At 53.5% G+C, this 21,916-nt stretch overlaps 3 protein-coding genes across 3 annotated transcripts; 1 reads left to right on the top strand and 2 right to left on the bottom strand.

Moving 5' to 3' along the window:
• Positions 1-1,460: 1,460 nt before the first annotated feature.
• On the bottom strand, positions 1,461-12,667 carry PINK1 (PTEN induced kinase 1). The gene is made up of 8 exons (XM_074560781.1): positions 12,287-12,667; positions 10,161-10,472; positions 9,075-9,178; positions 6,900-7,082; positions 5,850-6,013; positions 4,424-4,551; positions 3,096-3,332; positions 1,461-2,703 (listed from the first exon to the last, which is right to left on the bottom strand). Exons 1-8 carry the CDS (start codon positions 12,593-12,595, stop codon positions 2,443-2,445), a joined length of 1,698 nt encoding a protein of 565 aa, XP_074416882.1. The 5' UTR covers positions 12,596-12,667; the 3' UTR covers positions 1,461-2,442.
• Positions 12,668-14,333: 1,666 nt separating this feature from the next.
• CDA (cytidine deaminase) lies at positions 14,334-17,131 on the bottom strand. Its single transcript, XM_074560780.1, is given in 6 exon segments — positions 14,334-15,186; positions 15,928-15,985; positions 16,235-16,346; positions 16,690-16,872; positions 16,875-16,923; positions 16,925-17,131. Coding segments are annotated over 6 exon segments (606 nt in total). The 5' UTR covers positions 17,015-17,131; the 3' UTR covers positions 14,334-15,072.
• Positions 17,132-19,086: 1,955 nt separating this feature from the next.
• FAM43B (family with sequence similarity 43 member B) lies at positions 19,087-20,743 on the top strand. Its single transcript, XM_074560778.1, has one exon. It carries the CDS (start codon positions 19,623-19,625, stop codon positions 20,514-20,516), a length of 894 nt encoding a protein of 297 aa, XP_074416879.1. The 5' UTR covers positions 19,087-19,622; the 3' UTR covers positions 20,517-20,743.
• Positions 20,744-21,916: the final 1,173 nt, after the last annotated feature.

The following is a 21,916-nucleotide window of genomic DNA, read 5'->3' as shown; positions in this document are numbered from 1 at the left end:
CCCACGACAATCTGCTTCCCGGCAAACACCAGGAACAAACACGGCAGCAAGGGGCTTCAGCATGACAGGGCAAGAGGGACGCGCTGGGAAACGTTCCAGTTTCACTCCCCCTTCGGGGATTTGCAGAAAGTAAGGCAGCATTTGTTGCATTAACAGCACGTACTTTTAAACTGTGCTTTACAAAAGCACCCGGAATGCTGAAGAATCATAAAAATGTCTCATTAATGAAAGGCAGGCAGTGAAAGAACACACAAAAAAAGTCTAACCTCAGCAGAACCGTAGACAGACAAAATGCAAGCAAACAAGAAACACTAACAGGGATTTAAGAACCAGAGGAAGCGCTGTGGGACAAGAGTTTTAGGCTATTTTTGAGGCCAGAGAGATGAAATGAGATGATTTCCAGGGGAAGCAAGTTTCCAGTGTCTGGAGTTAACCGGCACAGCCCAAACCCTGGTTGGCCTAAAAACGACACGCTTGAAATCAGACGACTCTGGCTCCTAATTTTGCTCCCTTACTCGTGTAGCAATTGGACCTGGGAGGAAAGTCAAGGGGGAAAAAAAAACAGAGCATGTTCACAGCAGAGAGCCTGCTCCACACAGTTGGTGTAGGTGTGGAATACGTGTGTATTCCATGCCTGGTACTGGAAGGATGATTAAAGAGTCAAAAAGCAGAGCTGTGCCTTGCTGAGCTAACCAGCTCTCGCTGGTTCAGCAGAACAACAGAGAGGTCAGAGCCGAGATCTACCAAAAAAGCGACCGTATTTACTCTTCAAAAAGCTCCAGCGACAGCGTTTGGGGAACTGGCTGCTAAGTCCGGGGGTACAGAGCTCAAGGGAGAGTGCACACACAAATTCAAGGCAGTCATCCAAGGTAAAAATGCACTGCAAGAGCTCAGTATGTAAGAAAACAGCAGCAGCAGTATTAGTTAGGGTCAGACCAAGATTAAAAAATTCAATTTTTGCAGCTTTTACCCCAAAGAGCTCATTTTCTGTGATTTCCCAGGCCCTGTGCTATTTGCTGAGCCTTCTTTACATCCCCAGCAGCGTCCCGTGTTCACAGACAGAATGAGCAGGGCTATTCCCTGCCAGGTAGTTTTGCAGCGTTGCTGAACCAGACGCCGTTGCAGTGTGTGAGACCTCGATGGCACGTTACTGCGTAACGATTAGGGATACCAGCCATTTGGCAAACCATGACATCAACCTGGAAAGTGCAGGAGCAGCCAGTGATTTACCGCTCAGGAGAGCAGGGAACAGGCACATTCAGGAGGCAAGGTCCAATCCACTTTGGGAAACTCCACTTGCTGGAATAAAATAACATCTCCTGGAGATGGACCTGGAAAGAGCTGAACGATCTTTTAAGACACCACTGAACCAGGGCTACGGAGCCCCACAGGCCTCCACAACCGAAAGCCTGGATCCCATGAGCAGAGATGAACAAGATTTAGAGAACCCACTCGGCAGCAGAGCTTAATCTTCCATTTATTGTGCAACAACTTTCTCCCCATGTTCCTCTAAACACAATTACAGACACAAAATCGAATGATGTTTTCATAAACACCACTGTTGTCGTTCAAACATCGATGTCTCTTATCCTCCCCGAGCAAAGGATATTACTTCATTGTTAAACAGAATAAACAGGTAGGTAAAACAGAAGGGCATCACACTAAACTCTTTAAGCAGGGACTCTTTAAGCATTTCGGTTGCAGAATTATCCCTAACCAGGCACAGTTTGACTCGGCCTTGGACCCTGCAGCAGCAGCCACTGCACAAATACAACAGTCGAGAAACAAATATAAGCAGGTTTCGGGTTCATCATACTGTCCTATTTTGTGTACAACTAGTGAGGTATTTAATGGCGCATTATCATAAGAAGCAAGCAGCTCCTGACGCTCACCTTACCTCACTAGCACCTCAGTAGGAGGCTTTTAGGCTGTCAGTTATAGCCAGATACGTCTGCAGCTGCAGAGGAATATCATCTTAAGGCCACCCTAAAAAAATAAAGATTGCACATCCCTTTGTCAGCTCAGCTTTCTGCGTGTATTGCTCAAATCCGTGATGCTTCCGTGTAAAGAGCAGCTAGACAGTGCCTCCTCCCACACACATCCCCTTCTGAAAGGGAACTTGCTTCATTCAACACACAACCTCGAAGTCAACGATGAATTCCCAAATGTGAGTGAAACCCACCACGTACCTCAGGACACCTGCAAGGTCTGCAAACCCTCACCAAAAGTGTAACGAGGCAAGGGCATTTCCTCTAGCAGGGAGAGAAAAGCAGTGTGTACTAACACTTGCCAGAGATAAACTCAAAAACCTCTTAAACGCAGGCCTGCAGCTTTGTTCCCTAAAGCACTACAGGATTTCAGGCAGACAGAGAAGACAGATTCCTATGTGCCTTTTAAAAGTGCTGTTTATCTATCACACGGTCACGCCCCCGATAGTACTCTTCACCCAGACCGGCTCCTCCAGGCCAGCAACAGGAATAGCGCTGCCCAGAGGTCTTCATACTCAAGGTTTGCCAAAAAGCACATCTTCATTTTGGTTTCTACCCGGCTTTTATCCACCAGTCTGTCTGTGAGCAAAGCGGCCGCAGACTGGCAGAGAAGCCAGGCGATCATCTGGTCGGGTTTCAGGGTCTTGGACGCTAGAACACTTTCCCCCCAGAGGCTTAGGTGAAGCACGTTAGCAGCAACTCTAGCAGACAATCTCTGCAAAAGGAAGGAGAGGGAAGATTAGCCGATCCTGCTGCAACCCCATCACATGTAGTGTGTATGCTGCCAAAAGTTCCCCAGGCCTCCCATAAGGCACCACAAAGTCTCAACGAATAAAAAAAAGCTCTTTATCACTATTTATTATCAGGCAGCTGCACATACCCCCCCCCCAATTCGAGGTCCAGCCTCTGACACAAACATCCACTGAATTTCCTGAAACTATTCAGTGCCCACACTCTACTTCAGCAAAGACCTTTTGTTTGTCTTTGATCATTATCTAGACTGCAGTGACACCTGGAATACAGTCCTGAGCCCTCCAGAGTGAAATGATCTAAAAGAATACTCCCAAAGGCTGGTCAGACAACTTCTTCAAGACAACAGTTTCTTACCTTGTTGGGATCCCTCTGAAGTAGCATCTTTATCACTTGCTTCACCTCAAGGGGCACGTGATCGGGCAGGCTCGGCAACTGGTCTTCCCGGTAACTTCTGCTTTCCAGAGTCGAGTCCCCGTGGCCGTAGAAAGGATTGGCCAGGCCAAGGATTTCATAGGCGATTGCTCCGACAGCCCAAGCATCAGCTTTACTGTAGTTGATCACCGTGCCTGGGCCAGGCGACGCTGTGATCACCTGTCACACAGATGGCGATGTTCAAATAAACAGTTCTAGTGTGGGCTCTGTGCTAAAACTCATTTTCAAGGGTTGAGACAGCATTTTCGCTGTAATAAACTGAGACTGAAACCAAAGCTGGGTTTCATCTAAATCTCTGGTGCAAATATTCACTATTGGAATGCTCTAGACATCGCTCAGCCCACCAGGACGCTGGGAGGAGTTTGGTCATTGTGCCTAGGCTTTAATCGTTGCCCCTGACCAGCATTCACAGAGTCCCGAGGGCTATTTCACTCTGGGATTTTAGGCTGACAGGAGACATGCAGATGAACAACCGATACTGCACCAGCACTTAGGCAACGCAAGGCAAGGTGCTCCAGGTCAAGTTAAGGGTGTTTTCGCTTTTACTACGGTCATCATCAGCGAAATAAAAAGGACCTGTACATAATTTCACAACCACCTTGAACTTCATCCAAAAACTACTGTCGCAACACAAGGACTGCTGCATAAACTTCTTTCATAGCTACACAGAAAGGGGCCAGAGAAAAGACTGAAAATTAACCTTCTTGTGGGAAAGGTCAATTCTGCCTCGTAATACCCACTGATGATGTTTCACCTTTTAGCACTCAAGGTGTCTGTTCGACAGCTTCTCAGCACAGGACTGAAGGGGACTTTTTTTATTAACACAGAGATGTTTATCAAGCGTAACTCAAGGTAGGATCTTCTACGCTGCTTTACGGGACACGGCTCCCCAAGAGGGTGAGATTAGTTATGCTACGGGTCCTGTCTTGCATGATCAAGTTATGTCAATAAGCAGGAACGGACAGAAAATGATCACTCTGATGGCAGAGGTTTTCAGCAGGTATTACTGTGAACACACACCAGCAGAGGCCACATTAGCAAGTATTGCTGTGTGCACGCTGGGGAAGGCTCAGGGACAAATCATGGCAACGTGATGTGCTGGTATGCTTTCCACTGCTTCTAGACCCAATCCCAGCCTTTTTCAAGTTCCTATCACAGCCTGCATCACAGCTTCGGTTGAAACTTTTTAGTCCCACCAGCAGGACAAGCTGACAACCAGCAAGACAAACCATTGCTACTGGGGGATTTACCTCGGGTGCCATAAGGCAGCCGTTGCCGCCCCGATCCACGTAAGAGCTGGTGAAAGGCAGTCTCAAGCCGATGTTTTCATCTGCCAAACAGCAACCGAAGTCCGTGATCACCAACCAGGGGCAGTCAGCTGCGAACGACACAGGGCGAGCAGAGTTAGCGTTCAGTTCAGGAGTACCTGCTGTCCATCACACGGAAACCAGAGAGACTCTGCAGGAACAATCTCAAAACCCCCAGGAATCAGCACAACCACACGCAGCTTTCCTGCTTCTCCTCTGTGACATTAGGTGAAATATTGGTTTTATTAAAACAAAACTTGTTATTCCATTTCCTGTTTAAATGATATTACTGCTCCCCATGGCACGTGCGTCTCAAAAAATGTCGTGGATACCATAAAATTGAAGACAGTTGAGGTTAGAGACTCATCCATGATGGAGGAATATATTCATTTTTTCCCTTTCTTTTTATCTACAGCAAAAGCTACATATATATATACACTTAAATATATATATACACACTTTTATTTTTATATATATACTTCTACATATATATACACACACACTTTGCTATAGCAAAAGGTTGGAGAAACTTTGCAATAGTTAATAGTTTTGTCCTGATGACAAGTCAAACATTGTAAAGTAGAATCATTACTTCTCCAGACTCCGATATGGAAAAATCGATGCTTTCGATCATTCCTAACCACATTCAGAATTGCTCCAGAGCAGCTTTTCCTTCCAGAAAAAAAGGATAGCATTATTATTGCTGAAAACCTTCCACAGCTGCTGCACCAAAACCTTTAATTACACAGATCTGGCTGCCTGCTATTGTTTCCTGCCTGTTCAAATCTCAATCACGCTAAAAAAGAGCTCAGGTAATTAAAAACTCAGTTACAGAGGCTGACAGGAGAACAAGACGATGAAAACACTGCTTTGGGCTTTAACGCTGTGGGTTCCCTTGCCTTCCAACCGACGTTTCATCGTCCCAGGGTGCAGCACCATTAACCTGACCCACCGAGAGGTGGGATTTTAAGAACCATGCTGCGCTATTTGGCAAAGAGCCTGAAGCAAAGGCACCTCCAGCATCGATGTGGCGTTACTATATGCCCATCTGCTCCAGACAACATTCGCTGTGCTTGTGCAACTCAAAACCTTAGCAATACTCCGCATCTCTCCATCTGATTACAGCACAACGCTCCTTTCAAGTCCATTTTAATGATCCAAATCTGAGGCACAGACAGGACAAATGACTTCCCCAGTGCTGCAATGACAGCAAGCGGTAAGCTAAAAACTAAACCCGAGATTCTTCAAAGGGTTTGATGCTCATTTTTCTCCCAAACGCATGCCTGGGTAGGACTTTCCCAAATACCTACACGGCTGCATCACTTCTGTGCATGACTTAATTGGCATTTCTACTCAGCGATCTACATACCAGAATCAAATTCAACCAGGATGTTGTCAGATTTCAGGTCTCTGTGTGCTATTCCATGTCGAACAAGATGGTCCACGCCTTCCAAGAGCTGTAAAATCATCATTGTGGAGAGACGAATATCCGGACTGCTCTCCCTCAGATACTGGCGCAGGGTGCACGGATAACTAGTCAGAACAAGGAAAAGCTCTGAATTAGCATCCTGGAAGCTTCTCACTTGCAGTTCAACCTCACTGCTGGCTGGCTGGGGATACAGCACGCGTGTATGTGGCAAAGTCTTCCTGACCTCCGTGACGCATTCCCACCTCCCAGCCCCAACCTGACACCACTCCTCTGTCTGCCGCTCTCACATCCTCTGCTTTGCAACAACACCCACCACTGAATTTTCGGCACTCTTGTCTGAGATCAACAACTGCAAATAAAACAAGCCTCTTAAACAGCATGGCGAAGGGCTCCAGTAGTCACTCTTACAGGTTTTTATATGTTCTATTTTGCACGAAAGAGGAGGCAGATTAATAATGCAGATTGTATGAGAAAAATGAGGAGATGTGCTAATCAGGAGACAGAACATATTCTTGAAACACAGGGACGACAGAGCACTTCTCCAGCCGCAGGCAGAACAAAGACTGGGAAACAGGAGGTGCTTTTATGTCAGTGCCACTGCAGTACCCATTCAAAACCAAAATCTGAGAAAGCCAGAGATGCCGAGCACTGATAAATCTCATTACCGATTCTACTCTGTCTCTAGTGGCGTGTTCAGACTAGCGGTGAAGTTCAGAATTAGAAGGGCAGACAAATTGGGACAAGCTCCCCATTTCTCCCTTTAATTTGGAGTAACTATTAAAAAGAATGGCTTGTCTTCATTGTTGAACAAGAGTTAAAATCTCAAGGACTTGGAACAGGTCTTAGGAGGCATTTCCAAAAATGTACTCTGCTTTTTGGCAGCAGCCCAGGCCAAATCTTTGCAAGGACCCGCGCGGCAGCAGAACACGCAGCCCTGCTGGGCAGTGTCACGAAAGGCCCGAGTTGCATAATAAGCTTCTCTCTACCTACTTCTTCATCACCAAGAAGAGTGTGCGGCTGTGACCAATCCCTCTGGGATTCAGGCTTAACGGAAGAACATCTGGATAGTCTGCAAAGGCTCCGGGCAGCAAAGGGACTGAGGATGTGAATGCTCGGATCACCTGGATTATATTCGGATGAGGCTGCAACTTCTTCCTCCCAAGGACAGGTTTTCTGCACAAAAGTACAGATACCACAGATTACATCGGCCTCCTGGTCAGTTGTGTTTTATCACAGACACATCTCTGTTATTTACGAAATTACTTTTCATTAATATGGCACATCCTCCCCACCGAAGGGTTCCAAAGGAGTGTGCAAACACGTTTATTCTGCAGTGACAACCTTATTAGAGAGAGCATTAAGGCTGCCCAGCACAGATTACAGGGCTGCATGTTAAGAAAATATTCAAACACTCACATCCTGGAAACTATTTGGTTAGAAAGAACAGTGACAGCAACCTCCCTGCCCTCACAGCCAATTTCCTAACCAGCGCCTCAGCCCAGCATCTCCCACGTCCATGCAGAGCACCCACAGCCTGAGCAGACCCACGCCAGCAGCAGGCAGGTCTCAGCACTCTCTCTGGAGTTCAAAATCTACCCTGCTGCTTCCCACAGCAAAGCAAGCCATCATCAAGGCAGTGCTGCGCACCAGCAGAGGGTACGCAGACCAAGACTGCACCTGTGGCTGTTACGACTCTGTTGTAACTGGATTTTCCTATATACAACGGTTGAACAGGAAATACTGGTGCTTTACCAGTGCAGGAGAAGAAGCTTTGCTGGAAAGCCTTACACTTAACAACCAGCCTTTAATTTTGTTCAAACCCTACTAGCCCTTCCATACTGCTAACAAAGGCAGAGCTAGTCACAGGCTGCTTCTCGGCTCAAAAAGAATTACAACAGCAGCTTTAGAGAAAAAAAAAAAGACAAAAAACCAATTACTTTGCTAGACATAAAACAAAGGTCAACGTCACACTAGGCATATCAATTTAGACCCTCTATTTTATGGCACAGGCAGGAAGCACTTACTACAATGAAAGTCAGGTTACCTATCTGTAGCTGCAAAACAGATCTCTCCCCTCTCCTCTCCTGAATGTCAAATAACCCTTTGGCTCCTCTGTTGCGTTCTCAGCTAGCGACGTACCACGCAGCATTCATTATTCATTTGTATTGGCAGCTGAGATGTATTTGAAATTTAAATCAGACAATCTGGACTGCGGACTCCATTGTTTCAAATCGAACAAAAAGACGCATTTTTGAACAAAAAGATAGCTAACTCAAGTTAATTTACAAGTTTCCATGCAATTTTCCACCTTCATGCTGTTTGCTCACTTCTCACTCCGGCGCAAGAATAGGAAGAGTCATTTTCCACTTTCTTTCTCGCCAGTTTCCCTGCACTAGAACAGTTTCCACCACCCTGCCCACCACCCGTTTTACAACCAAACCAGTTCTAAAATAGTACAGTCAAACCGTGTGACAGTCAAATTCCTTGATGTTTAATACATTCAAATTGTTACCGATTGTAGGTGTGTATTTCTGTAATTAAAAAGCACCATGACGCACATTTAAATGACGTTTCATCAAAAGGAGATCCTCCCGGACTCTAACACCGCAGATATCAAAGCGTTTCACACATGGGGAAACTAAGACACAGGGCACAGAAGTGCCTGGCCACTGTCACCCATGAGACTGCTGGCAGGACCCCAGTTGATCCCCAGTTATTGGCGTGTCCTTCCAACACCCTGCTGGACTATGCCATCCAACCAGCAGGTATTCCCCACATGCCAATAAGCCATGCCACAATCTGCTCCTCAGAGTAAACAAGACTGTGTTAAATCACTGTCTGAACAGCGGTATTGCTACGTCGTTTCCTAACCGCATGGGAGAAAAGCACACCGCAGAAAAATCCCCAAGGCAGCCAGCAGCTCGTCCCTGCGTGATGTTTGAGGTGTGCGGCACTTCTGAAGGCACCGTCGTTTAAGACAAAACATACGCACACGCCACCTGAGCCATTAAGAATCCCAAGGCTTCATTTTTATCTACTTTCAGGAGCTATTACAGAAGCCTCTGGCCATCTTTTTAACAGTACAGATGTGCTGCAAAATTAATTGATGGATAAAATGAGCGTGTCACCATATGAGAACCGCCGCCGTTTCCATCGTGACTGTACCTGCGGCCAGAAACGGCTCCATATTCTCCGGCTAAGGCAACCCTCGTGGCTGGAACAAGCTCTCGGCCCATAGCATCAAGGATGGCTTCACTTGACGAACCAGCCTGAAAAAGTAATTACACACCACATTGGTTTAAGCTCCAAAATCATCCAGCCTCAATACAGACCGAAAGCAGATAATCCTGACGCTGGCACTGTATCTGGAGTTAGACCAACTGAGACCAGATCGAAGGGACTGCCTTCTCTACTTTGAAAACTGGGCAAGGAACTACTTAAAGAATTTACCACGGGAGGTGGTAAGGCCTTAACTTGTAGAAAGAAATCCATTTGTCTCTTCAACTGCATTCTTGACTGTTAGCTCTCTGAGCTATACATTAACACTCACTTTCAACTTCAAGACCCGACTGGAAAAGCCCGCAGCTAAATGCCAGGGTATTTCCGGAGCCCAAGGGATTTCAGATGTTGGCATTTTGGAAGACTCTCTTAGAATATCCACTTGCCGCATCAAGTGCCACAAAAACTCTTCAACGGGAAAAGCCACGTGGATTTTTTTCAAATGTGGAATAGCCACATTGAGGGGGTGGATGATCAAAGAGACACCTGGGCTGGGAAACACCAGCGCAGATCCTTCCCACTCACACTGCGGCCAGGGGACCCAGCACACAGGTTACTGCCCACCCTGTGAGCACTGACTCGTACCTTGGCCACGCTTTGCAGAAGAAAATCTATTTCTATCCTGACACTGACAAGGACACTGCTTCCTAACGCGGTGGCAGCAGTGGCTTTCCGTTTCTTACACCTTGCCATCACAGACAGCTTCAGAAAAGCTTTTTTTTCCAGAAGGATCACCTCCATAATCAACAACTCCACTAGCAGCAGCTCTCAATGCTGATTCCAGAGGAATGATGAATGCTAATTACCTTGCTCTGGGACTGCTCGCTAACAATCGACGTCTCCAATGTCACATATCAACAGCTTTGTTTTGACATGCTCAATGGGCGCTACATAATTAGCGCTTTCAACACTTAAGCGTTAAATATTTCAACCGGACTTTCCCAGTGACAGACAAGGAGATTAAGACCTTACCGAAATGTTCCACATCATTTTGATAGCTAACGGAAAAGCCTCTTTTGGTTGGTGGTTCACTACGGGCTCCTCTTCAGCTGCCTGCGAGGCCCAGCCACCATCCTGCTGCACGTCTGGCCCCTGCCCTGCGGGACGGCTGCTCTCTGCATGCCCCCGACGCTCACAGGAGAAAGGAATAGCTGCTTCGTACACAGCGGCGCTGCAGCCCTTCCCGATGGGTTGGCCAATGAGATATTCTTCCAGCTTGAAGCCCTGCCAACGGAAGGAGCTCAGGGGATCTTTCTGCGGCTTGTTCTTTCCAACAAACACTGTCTGAAAGGAGTAAGAAAAGACAACGATAAAAAACCCACTCAGTCAAGAACTCCCTTACTGTTTAAGTGGTATTATGCATCCTTTTGGGTTGGTCCTGCCTGAAAGCCACAATCAGGCTCAAACCATTAGGCTCAAATCACTGTAACCACAGGGAAAATAATCTGCAGACCATATATTTTTGACTGAAACAAATTACCCCTAAAACAGGCTTTACCAAAGGTGCCCTTTCCGAGGGTGCTGTAGATGCATGGGAAAGAAGAGGAATGGGGAGGGGGAGTCACTTGCTAATCTAGAATGTAAATATGTTTTGTAAAGACAAGTCTAATTAAATACTTCTAAAAAGAGATGCACTATTACACTTTTCTCCCCCTCCATAAATATATCAGGCAAATAACATTTAAAAGAAAATCCAATTAAGAGCAACAACAGATGGAAAAACAATGCCCTGAGCTGTTGCGGCAGCCAAGTACGAGGGTTGGTAAGCTAGACGAAGAGTGAATCAGTGATGGGAGAACACTGGGGGAGGAAATCTAAAGAGACAAGAGAAAACAAAGCACAGGAGGGCTGTTCTGGAGTTTAACCACAGCGTTCACGATCATACAGGTCTGGTGGTGCCACAGCTGTCACCTGAACTGATATAAACAAGCGCACTTCTCTGTGAGCTACAACCCCAATGTGCCAATGGCCACCTTAGGGATGTGCCCCATAGCGAAGGGACACAGATTCAGGGACAGTAGAAGGGGGAAGACAGCAAATCTAACTACCCAGCAAGGGCAGGGCACAGAAAGCATCCTGAGAAACTTCAGGGAAAGGCAGAACCTCTACGGGAATGCGTTTGTCTGCCGGTTAGTGGGGCAGGTGACAGCTGGCTCTGAACACCAAAGGTCTATTTTTACCCATGAAATATGTTCAATACCGTCCGTCCCCAGTGCCCTGCCAGCACGGCCTGCCGCAGCCCTGCCGGGCTCCCGTCTGTCTGGGGAGAAGGGACAGACCTGGGGGCTCGACACCAGCCTCCTGGGACATGAGACCCCCATCTACCTTTACAGGGGGACAGGGAGTGAGGGGCTCCCCACAGCAAGGACCCCCTGGTACCTGCTTTAGGGTGGTGAGGGGCTGCTGACTGAGAGCCTTCCCCAGTACCCTATTTTGGGGGAGGAAGAGGTATCTGTGGGGCTGCCCACAGCAGTCCCCATGTCGGGGATGTGCCTGAGGGCTGCTCACAGCAGTCCCCCCCACCTTCCTTGGGGGGGAGATAGGGAGGTGCACTTGAGAGGACCCTCACAGCAAGGACCCCCTGTACCCTTCATGAGGGGTGTCTGAGGGGCTCCCCAAAGCAAGGACCACCCCCATCCCCTTCAGGAAGGGTGTGTGAGGGGCTCCCCAAAGCAAGGACAGATACACACCCCCTTTCGTTGAGGGTGTGAGAGGGGCTCCCAACAACACAGACCACCCCCTTCCCTTCATGAAGGGTGTGTGAGGGGCTGCCCAAAGCAAGGACCCACCCCCCATCTCCTTCATGGAGGATGTCCGAGGGGCTCCCAATAATACGCCCCCCACCATCCGCTTCCTGGAGGGTGTCTGAGGGGCTCCCCTCAGCATGAACACCCCGTTCTCTTCATGAGAGGTGTCTGAGGGTCTCCCCACAGCAAGGGCCCCCCCAATCCCTTTCACGGATGGTGTCTGAGAAGCTCCCCACGGCAAGGACCGCCCCCCGTCCCCTTCACGGAGGGTGCCCGAGGGGCTCCCGGGAGGCAGGCCCAGGCCCAGGCCCGGGGGTCCCGCAGCAGCCCGCCCCCGAGGGGACGCCGCACCTGGATGTGTCGGCACGCCGCCTCGGCCCGTCGCTGCTCCTCCAGGCGCGGCTCCACCAGCCCCAGCGCCATGGCCAGCGCCAGGCAGACCCCGCCGCGGCCCCGCCGAGCCACGGCCGCCAGCCCGCCGGCCGGGCCACGCAGAAAGAGGCGGCGGGCGGCCGGCAGCCAGGCCAGCCATGGCCGCCAGGGCTGAGGCGGCGGAGCGGGCCGGGGATCGGGCCGGGGGTCGGGCCGGGGGTGGCATCGGGGCGGGCGGCAGCGCGGCAGCAGGCGCAGGGCCCGGGCCAGCAGCAGCCGCACCGCCATGGCCGCCGCCTCCTTCTCCTCACAGACACGGGGGGCGTGGCCCGCGCGCGGAGGGGCGGGAGGACACGCCCCCCACGCGCCGTCGCCGGCCCGGGGGAACGGAGCGGGACACGGCGGGGGATGGAGCGGGGAATGGTGGGACATGGAGCGGGGATGGAGCGGGGCACGGCGGGGAGCAGCGGGACGTGGAGCGGGACACGGCGGGGGATGGAGCGGGGAATGGTGGGACATGGAGCGGGGCACGGCGGGGAGCAGCGGGACATGGAGCGGGACACGGCGGGGGATGGAGCGGGACACGGAGAGGGACACGGCGGGGGATGGCGGGGCAATACAGGGCATGGAGCGGGGCACGGCGGGGCACGGCCCCCGACATGGAGTGGGACAATGCGGGGCACAACCTGGGACACGGAGCAGGGCACGGAGCAGGACACAGCCCGGGACATGGAACGGGGCAATGCCGGACAGGGAGCCGGGCACAGCCCGGGACGCGGCAGGGCCTGGAGCAGGGCGCCAGCAGGGCACTGCCCTGGGCATGGCTTGGGCACAGCCAAGGCACAGCCTGGTGCACGGCGGGGCACGGAGCCGGGTACAGCCAAGGTACAGCCTGGTGCCATGCAGGGCACAGCCCGGGACACACCAGGGTGTGCCTTGTGCGCAGCAGGATACGGAGCAGGGCACGGACTAGTGCGCGGCAGGGCACGGAGCACGGCACTGCCCTGGGCACGGCTTGGGCACAGCCGGGGCACGGCAGGGCATGGAGCAGAGCCCTGCCCTGGGCACGGCTTGTTGCCCTGGTTTCAGCTGGGACAGAGTTCATTTTCTTCCAGGTAGCTGCTGTGTTTTGGATTTAGTATGAGAAGAACGTTGACAACACATATTGGTTTAGTTGTTGCTAAGCGATGTTTATATTAGGTCAAGGACTTTTTCAGCTTCCCATAGAAGCTGAGAGGGAGCATAGACGGGACAAGCTGACAAAGGGATATTCCATACCGCAGACGTCGTGATCAGTATAGAAATAATGGTGGGGGAGGAATCTGCAATTGCTGCTCCGCATGGGTTGGGCAACCGATCACGGGGTGGTGAGAGCACGTTGTGTTATTTTATATATTCTTTTAGCATTGTTATTATTATTATTGTCAATGCCCCGTCCCTGGAGGGGTTCAAGGCCAGGTTGGACGGGGCTTGGAGCAACCTGGTCTGGTGGGAGGTGTCCCCTACCCAGGGCAGGGGGGTTGGAACTGGATGGGCTTTAAGATCCCTTCCAAACCGAACCGTTCTGTGATTCTATAGTAACAATAATAATTCTTATAGTGTTATTATTATTGTTGTTACTATTATTATTTCCCTCTCCCATTATAGTTCTATTAAACTGTCTTTGTCTCAACCCACACGGGTTTTTTTCCCCTCCTTTTCTCCCTCTTCTCCCTACCCTGCCGGGGGTGGTGGGGAGCGAGCAAGCGGCTGCGTGGTCCCAGTTGCCAGCTGGGGTTAAACCCCGACCCTTGGGCACAGCCCAGTGCACACAGGGCATGGAGCAGGGCATGGAGCAGGGCACAGAGCAGGACACGGCCAGGGAGGGCAGGAGGACACTAGCCATGTGGGCAGCAGCGCTTTGGACCATGCCATGTCCTGGTCGTGTCCTGTCCGCGCCGCCAGCGTCCCCCCCTGCCCTGCCTGGCAGCGGGGCAGCCCCAGGGCCCCGCTTCCCCTTCCCTGTGATTCATCATTTTGCTGCAAATGCAGGAGATAAACCAGGGCTGCTTTTATTTCACTTGGGCGTAGGCACTAATGCCCAACCCTGCGCTGGTTCGGAAATGTTAACACGTTCATTTTTCATTGTGCATAATTAAATAGTACAATCAGCAAACGGCATTACTCTGGAGACACAAAACTCTCCAGAAGCCCCCCCCAAACTCCTCCTTCATCCCCACAAACGGAATAAAAGGAAGAAAAACAAGCCCGAGAGAAAGGAGCAAAGGACACGCTCAGCGTGATAACCCTCCAGCTCCAGCAAATCGCCTAATTGGAATTGGCTTATTAATAATTGAGGGGGTTGATGGAGCTTTTCCTTTTCACTTTCACTTGTCCCTTAGAGATGAAGAATTCAGCATTTTCCCAAGCAATGATTTTGCATTATTCGGGAGTCATTTCTGGACCAACAAGCCCAAGCTTGAGCCGTGCATCAAACCCTTTTCTGCCTGCGATCTCCCCCCTCGCCTACAGCGATATCTGGACACTTTTTTTCTAATAACAGGGAATTTCTACAATTTGATTTCGCCATTTCCCTGGGGTGAGGTGGGGCCGGTGTCTGCGAATCAGCGCTGAATCAGAAAACGAGTGAGAGGAATGGGTAACTTAACACTATAAACGCATTTCCCGTTGCATCGTGCCCAAAAAGCCGCTTACACACTGGGGAAATTGGGGAAAACCATCCTCCCCTGCTGCCGAAGGGCAAAGGCCGTCAGCGGCCGCGCTGCTCACACCTTCTTCAGGTCCTCGGGGCCGAAGGAGAGTGGCAGCAGCTCCTCCAGCTTCTTGACGATATAGGTGCCGTCCGCTTTGGTCAGGTAGACGTCCCAGTCCGTGCCAAACTGGAGGAGAAGAGGGAGAAGAAGTGCCTTGATGCAAAACCTGCGCTTCTTCCTCAAATTATTCAAATAACCCTTTTTTTGGCTGGTTTCATGGTGAACATCCGCCTCTATTGCGTGTATTTTGGGGCGGCTTTTCAGCATCATCTGCCCCCATAGGTATTTTGGGCTCAGATCCTGTGTTTTTGCCCCCCGCCAGGGTGAGTCCCGGTGCCTGCGAACCTGATGAATCCAGCCTTCGAGCCGAGCCCCACGACCCATTAAATATTAACCACCCAAAAAACAGGCTGCGGGTGCCAGTGTGCCCCCGGGGAGGAGGGAGGCGAGAGCGGGATGGGCTCTGCGGGGAACTCAGCTTTTGCAGGAAAACCCCCGTTTTCAGGCTTGGCAGAGCTGGGGCGACGGCTCCGGGGCCAAACTCTGCACCCAGCAGCTCCCAGGAGGAATAAAACCCCCTGGAGAGGGCGAGTTAATGAATGACCACCGGACACCCGCTCCCGTGGGACAGGGAGGAATACCCCTTTCCCAGTGGATAGGGCAATTTGAGGAGCCCAGAGCCTACCCTGGGGCTGGGGCTGGGGGTTGCAACCCCCGCTTTGCACCTCTGGGTGTTTTGGGGGAGGTGCTGGTGGTTGGGGATGACGCCTGGGGTCAGGGGGTGATGCCTGGGGTTGGGGATGATGCCTGGGGTCAGGGGACGATGCCTGGGGTCAGGGGACCCGGGGCGCCCGCGTGAACCCTCACCTCTCTCATCACTTGTCTGCAGGCACCGCAGGGTGTGATGAAGTGGTCCCCCATGTCACTGCCAAAGGAGAAGGGCACAGAGCTCAGTCTCTGGCGGGGGGGGGGAGAACACCTGTAGAAGACCTTCATCCACCAATAAATAGAGCCACACCAGATTTCCCTGCCCAGTTCCTCAAAAAAACCATGCAAAAACCTGCCTTCCCCCCGCCCCCCACCCCGGCAAATGCTCAGGTTGCTGCAGCAGAAACTGCCCCTTGGGGTTTTTCCTGCTGCTCCCCCCCCGTGGTGGCTCTCGGCGTGCCCTTACCTGGCGATGGCCATGGCCTTGAAGCTGGTGTGTCCCTCGGAGATGGCTTTCTGGATGGCGGTGCGCTCGGCGCACACCCCCAGGCTGTAGCAGGCGTTCTCCACGTTGCACCCTGCAGGGAAGACCCCAGCACCCGCTCAGCCACCTTCAAACCCCCCCAGCTTCCCTCCGGGTGACTTTTTGGGAGGAATTTTCAAAAAAAAAAAGCCGTATTCCCTGTGCGCCGCCCAATCCCAGGCTCTCGCCAGCGCATTCCCTGCTTCCACTATTTATTTCCCATATTTTCCCATCTGCCGCGATCTTTGGCTCGCTTTGGGATGGTGGCTGCCAAGATGCAGCCGGGGGGGGGGGACACCAGCACCCTGTGCTGACCCCTCTGCACCCCCACGCATGGCCAAAGGGTTGCGTGGGGGACCCCAAAACTTAAAGGGGGGGATCGGCCGGCTCTGGCTTACCCGAGAAGATCTCTCCGCTGGCAGTGAGCAGCGCGGCGCCCACCGGGAAGCGGCTGTAGGGGCAATAGGCGCAGTTTTTGGCCTCCCGGCTGCGGTGCAGAAGGAGCTGCAGGGATTCACCCTGGGGCTGGCCCGGGGGGGCAGAGGGGGCCGGGCGCTGCCCGCCACCCTCCATGCCTGCACCCGCCTGCCCTGCTCGCTGACGCTGCGGTTAAATATTTCCTCGCCTGGAAAAATAGGCTGGCCGGCCCCGCCGGGATAACGCCCCGGCACGCAGCCGAACCCCGGGCAGCATCCCTGGGGACAGCCCTGACCCGCAAAGCATCGGGCTCAGGGGATCCCATGTCTCCTCCCCACCTGCAGTCGCATTTCTTCCAATTCCTCCTTTTTTGTGTCTGTGGTTTTTTTATCTCCTCTTTTCTCTGTCCCGACAGAGCATTTTTCCGCCGCCGCCTCGGCGGTGGTTTTTTTTTTCCTCCCCAGTTGAAAACTGGTTGCGCGGCTCCACGGGAAAAATGTCATTAAATCATTGCTGGGGGAAGAGCGGGGGGAACAGCAGCTCCTGATCAGGGAGATCAAAATAAATAAATTAATTTGATTGAAAATAGAAAAAAAAAATACACACCTCTATCACATTTTCCCAGGTCTTTCACTTACAGGCTGCCAGGCAGCAGGGAAAGCTGGCTGAAGATGGAGGCGATAAAAGCCCGTTTCAGGATGCCCTCGTGCTGCTCGAGCCCAAATTCTTCCATGGGAATCAGCCCATGCAAGGCAAAGGTCTCTTGGGATGCCAGGCTGATCAACAAATTGCTCTTTAATTAAAGATATCTCTATTTTTCCCCTTGCTGGAGGAGCCTAATACCCCACGTTCCAGCTGCAAGGATGGATGTCACAGCCCCTGTTCATTTATCACTGGGATTTTTGTCCAGTTTGCTGGATTTGGGGAGGATTTTGACCTTACCTGATGGCTTTGCCAGGAAATCTTGGTGCTGGGTGGCTGCTGACAAGCCACAACAGGCTGGGATGCGGCACCCGAATTGGCAGCAACCTCTTGATGTGGTACAAAGGCCAGGAGCTAAGAACGGAGCAGAGGGCAGCGAGAGGACCACAGGCACCCCAAAATCAAAGCCGGGATGCTGAGATCAGTTTTGTCCCAGGAGAACTACCTTCCTTGTGCTGTTCAGGTGCTTGTTCACCCTGGAACCTAATGACGACAGTTAGCTACTTGCAAAGGCAGTCAGTCAAGGCAATAAACAGCTAGAGGAGGGATCAGCAGCACTGAAATCAGCTTTTGAAGTGTAAACCCCATTTGTTTTCCGATCTAAAATGAGCCGCAGATGCTCCCGTGCCCCCCCAAAACCTGGGAGAGAAAAGGAAAACCAGCCCCAGGGCAGCTGGTGGGAGGCACCGCGGGAGCGGACCAGAGCAAGGGAACCCCCCTCCTAAATAATGGGGGATCTATAAATAAACGAGCTTTCGGGGAGGACTTAAACCTGCCCTGTTGATACGAACCCCACACAATTAAATAACGAGTCCTTACCTCTGTCGATGAGGGTGAGAACAGAAACAACAAGAGATAGAGGCTGGTGTGGACAGAAACCTTCCCCATTTCCACTAATTCACAAATTGCCACCTCCCCGAAACCATCCTGGTGCCAGGAGCAAACCGCGTGCCCCGAGCCGCAGCAGAAAACCTGAAAACCACCCAAACTCCTGTATTTTTTTATTGTTTTGGCTGCAAAAACCTACGAGACTGGCGAGGCCGTGGCAGCGAGAGGAGCGGGGCCGGCACTGCCTGCCTGTGAAGCAGCTATTTTAAGGTTGCAGTTGCTTCGCTCAAACCATAGAAAAGCTGGGAAGCTGCTGGGAAATGGCTTCCCGCTCCCTGCAACACCCTGCTGGGATCTTCCTCCCCAAATGAACTAGAAATGGGGGCACACACTGTTATTTTACCCTTTTCTCCTCCTCATTTTTTAATCCCAAGGCAGCCAGAGCATCTTTGTGGGTCCCCGAACGCAAGGGTCTCCCTGCTGCACCCACAAAAAGCCCCAGGTGGTAAAAAAAAGTGGACATCAGGGTTTGAGCCAAAGGACCTGAATCCTAAACAGCCTCAGACTCCACAGCGGGGCTGAAATCTCGCAGGCACCCCGCAACGCTCCCCAAAAATCCCCCCTCCCGGGCTGTGCTGCTCTGAAATGGCATTTCATTTTCCCTGGAGAGAATGCATCCCAGGGCCCCGGCCAGAGTTAAAAGCAACAGGTTAAAAGCCAAGAGCTCAGCCCGAGAGGGAAGACCTGTCTGGCTTGAAAACAGGGAAAAATGGGGTTTCTGGAGCAAAAAACGTGAGCAAACCTGCAGGATCTGCAAACCCCAGCGTACCCCCTCGTGCAGCGCTCGAGTTCGGGGAAAACCCCCTTCTTTCCTCGCGCCGGCGTTAGGATCTGATGTCTGACCCTCCCAAAAATTCTCCCCCTGGATCCTGCCCTAATTTCCCCTGGCGTGGGTGGGCGCTGGTGCTGGGGGTCTGGCTGCTGCGGTGGCGGGGGGGTGGGGGGGGATGTCTTTATTACACCAGCATCTTTCTTTCCCTGCCTGAGCGTGAACCGAGGGCGACGCGGCGTCGCGGGGAGGTGGAGCAGCCCACGGAGAGCTGCCTCCCCGCAGCCGCCGTCTCTCCCGCAGCAGGCGCAGGCGGCAGCCGGAACGCGGCGGCATCCTCGGCCAAACGGCTCCGCATCCTTCCCTGGGCAACCGGCATCGGATACGGGCAGCTGCATCTCACCGCACCGGGGTAGGGGCATCCCCCCTGCGTGGGGGGGTGCGGGGGCACCCCCCAGTTTTGGGGGTCCAGGGTGGGGGGGTCACCCTTCTGCTCGCAAGGGGGTCGGCAGGGCTGGGATTAGCGTGCGGGGGGGGCCCCTCGGCAGAGCGGAGATGCTGCCCTGGCGCCGGAGCAAGTTTGTGCTGGTGGAAAACGAACGTAAGTGCAAAGGCAAAAGCCTGGGGCCGGGGCTGAGCTACGCCGCGTTGCTGGCCGGATTCCTGCGCTCCTGCCCGGACCTCCTGCCCGACTGCCCGCTTGAGCGGCTGGGCAGCGTCTTCCGCGGCAAACGCCAGAAAGTGGAGCTGAACAAGGAGGACCCGACGTACACGGTGCGGTACCTGGGCAACGCCGTCACCCTGCACGCCAAGGGAGAGGGCTGCACGGAGGAGGCGGTGGGCAAGATCTGGGCTAAGAGCGATGCGGGGGCCGGCGGGGCCAAGATGAAGCTGACGTTGGGACCCCAAGGCATCCGTATGACCCCCTGCGAGAAGGGAGCCCGCCGGCCGGGCCACGCGTACCTCCTGCACCGCATCACCTACTGCGCCGCCGACCGCCGGCACCCCAAGGTCTTCGCCTGGGTTTACCGGCACCAGGTGAAGAACAAGGCGGTGGTTCTGCGCTGCCACGCCGTCCTGGTCTCCAAAGCCGACAAGGCGCGTGCCATGGCCCTGCTCCTCTACCAGACCTCCGCCTCCGCCTTCAACGAGTTCAAACGCCTTAAGAGGCAGAACGATTTCCGTCACGTCCAGCAGCAGCTCCTGGGCGACGCCATCGTCCCCTTGGTGCCCCTCCGCAGGCTGCTCAATGCCAAGTGTCCCTACCGCCCGCCCGCCGAGAGGGCCCGCTGCGCCCCCCGCCTCAGCTCCATCCTGGAGGAGGAGGAGGAGGAGGTGGCCTTCGGCACCGGGGCACCCCTGGGGGACGGGGGTCCCACCGCCGTGCTGCGGCTGGCCAGGGAGATGCGGGGGTGCAGCCTGCGCGGCCCCCGGCCCCTGGCGTGCTGAGCCGCAGCGGTGGGTCACCCCATTTCGGGGATGAGATGCCCTCCCTGCACCCCAAGCCGAAGTCGGACCCTCCACGGGGACGAATTGGATGAGATGGCGGCTTTGTTTGCAAGGAAGACCCCTGGGTGTGGGGGGGATTGCACCCCGGGGACCCCCCCGGCCCCCCCACATGAACCTGCTCTTGTGCCTCCTCCGCAGCGGCCATAATAAAGTCGATGTGTGTTTTCTGTGGTGTAACGGCGCCTGTGTCTCGCCTGGACCGAGCCCTGGACAATGGGAGAGGAAGAGTTAAGCACCGAGGCAGTTTGGGGGGGTTTATACCGAATTTGGGGGGGCTTATATCGCATTTACCCCTTGCAAGGGAAGCCAAGCTGAGGGGGGGGGCTGCAGGGTCCCTGGCTCATGCTGCACCCTCCCTGCGGCACCAAGGGCTGGCGAGAGCCGCTCCGCGTAGTCATGGCAACTTGCTTTTTTAAATATAGAGCTGGGGGGGGGGGGCACAAGGCCGCCCGCGCCGGGGAGGCTGCCATGGGGGTCTGGCCCCTCGGCCCCCCGGCGGGGAGCAAGGCCTGCCTGCAGCCCCCACCGCCCACCCCAAAAGCAGCGCCGAGGCCATGAGCACCAGTAATTTACCCAAAAATACTATTTTTTTCCTCCCCTTCTGCTGCTTTCCCAGAATAAGCAATGGCAAAGGGAGAGAGGGGGGAAGCAGGGTCCTGTGTCCTCCCCCCCTGCTCCCAGCCTGGCCATAGCCTTGCATGGGCTGCAGAGGACCCTATAATATGGGGCTGGGGGCTGCGTCCCCACGGCCCCACACTGAGCCTTGTCCTTGCAGTGGCGGGGGCCTTGGGGGCCATGGGATGCTGCTGCCCCACATCCCGGTGGGGGGTGTAAACTCCCCCCCGGCCAAGGCACTATAGGGCTGGGATTTGGGCAGATTTCCCCCTTCTCCAGCCCAGGGGAGAAAGGCTTTGGCTTGACACCCCCCAGGTTTGGGGGAGGGGGGGGGGCGGCTGGGATTTGGGCTTCCCCCCAGTCCAGGGCCCTGGGTGGGGGGCATTGGAGCTGCCTGCACCCTGGGGGGATATTGGGATTTGGGCCCTGCTACCATAATCCTGGGGAGTGGCTGGGATTTCGGCTTCCCCCCCCAACTCTAAGGCCCTGGGGAGAGCATTGGAGCTGCCCCCCCCAAAGCCCTGGGGGGCATCGGAGCTGCCCTCCATCCCTCCAAGGCCCGGGGGGGGGGCATTGGAACTGCTCCTCCCTGGGGCCGTGGGGGTATTGGCAATTTTTGCGCTCTGCTACCATAATCTTGGGGACTGGCTGGGATGTGGGCTGATCGCCCTCAAAGGCCTTGTGGGACGAGGGTTTAGCGTGGCCCCCTCTCCCCAAGACCACGG

The sequence above is a fragment of the Larus michahellis genome, chromosome 16 (assembly GCF_964199755.1).
Source record: "Larus michahellis chromosome 16, bLarMic1.1, whole genome shotgun sequence".
Classification (NCBI taxonomy): Eukaryota; Metazoa; Chordata; class Aves; order Charadriiformes; family Laridae; genus Larus; species Larus michahellis.
This window is presented reverse-complemented; position numbering and strand designations above follow the sequence as displayed.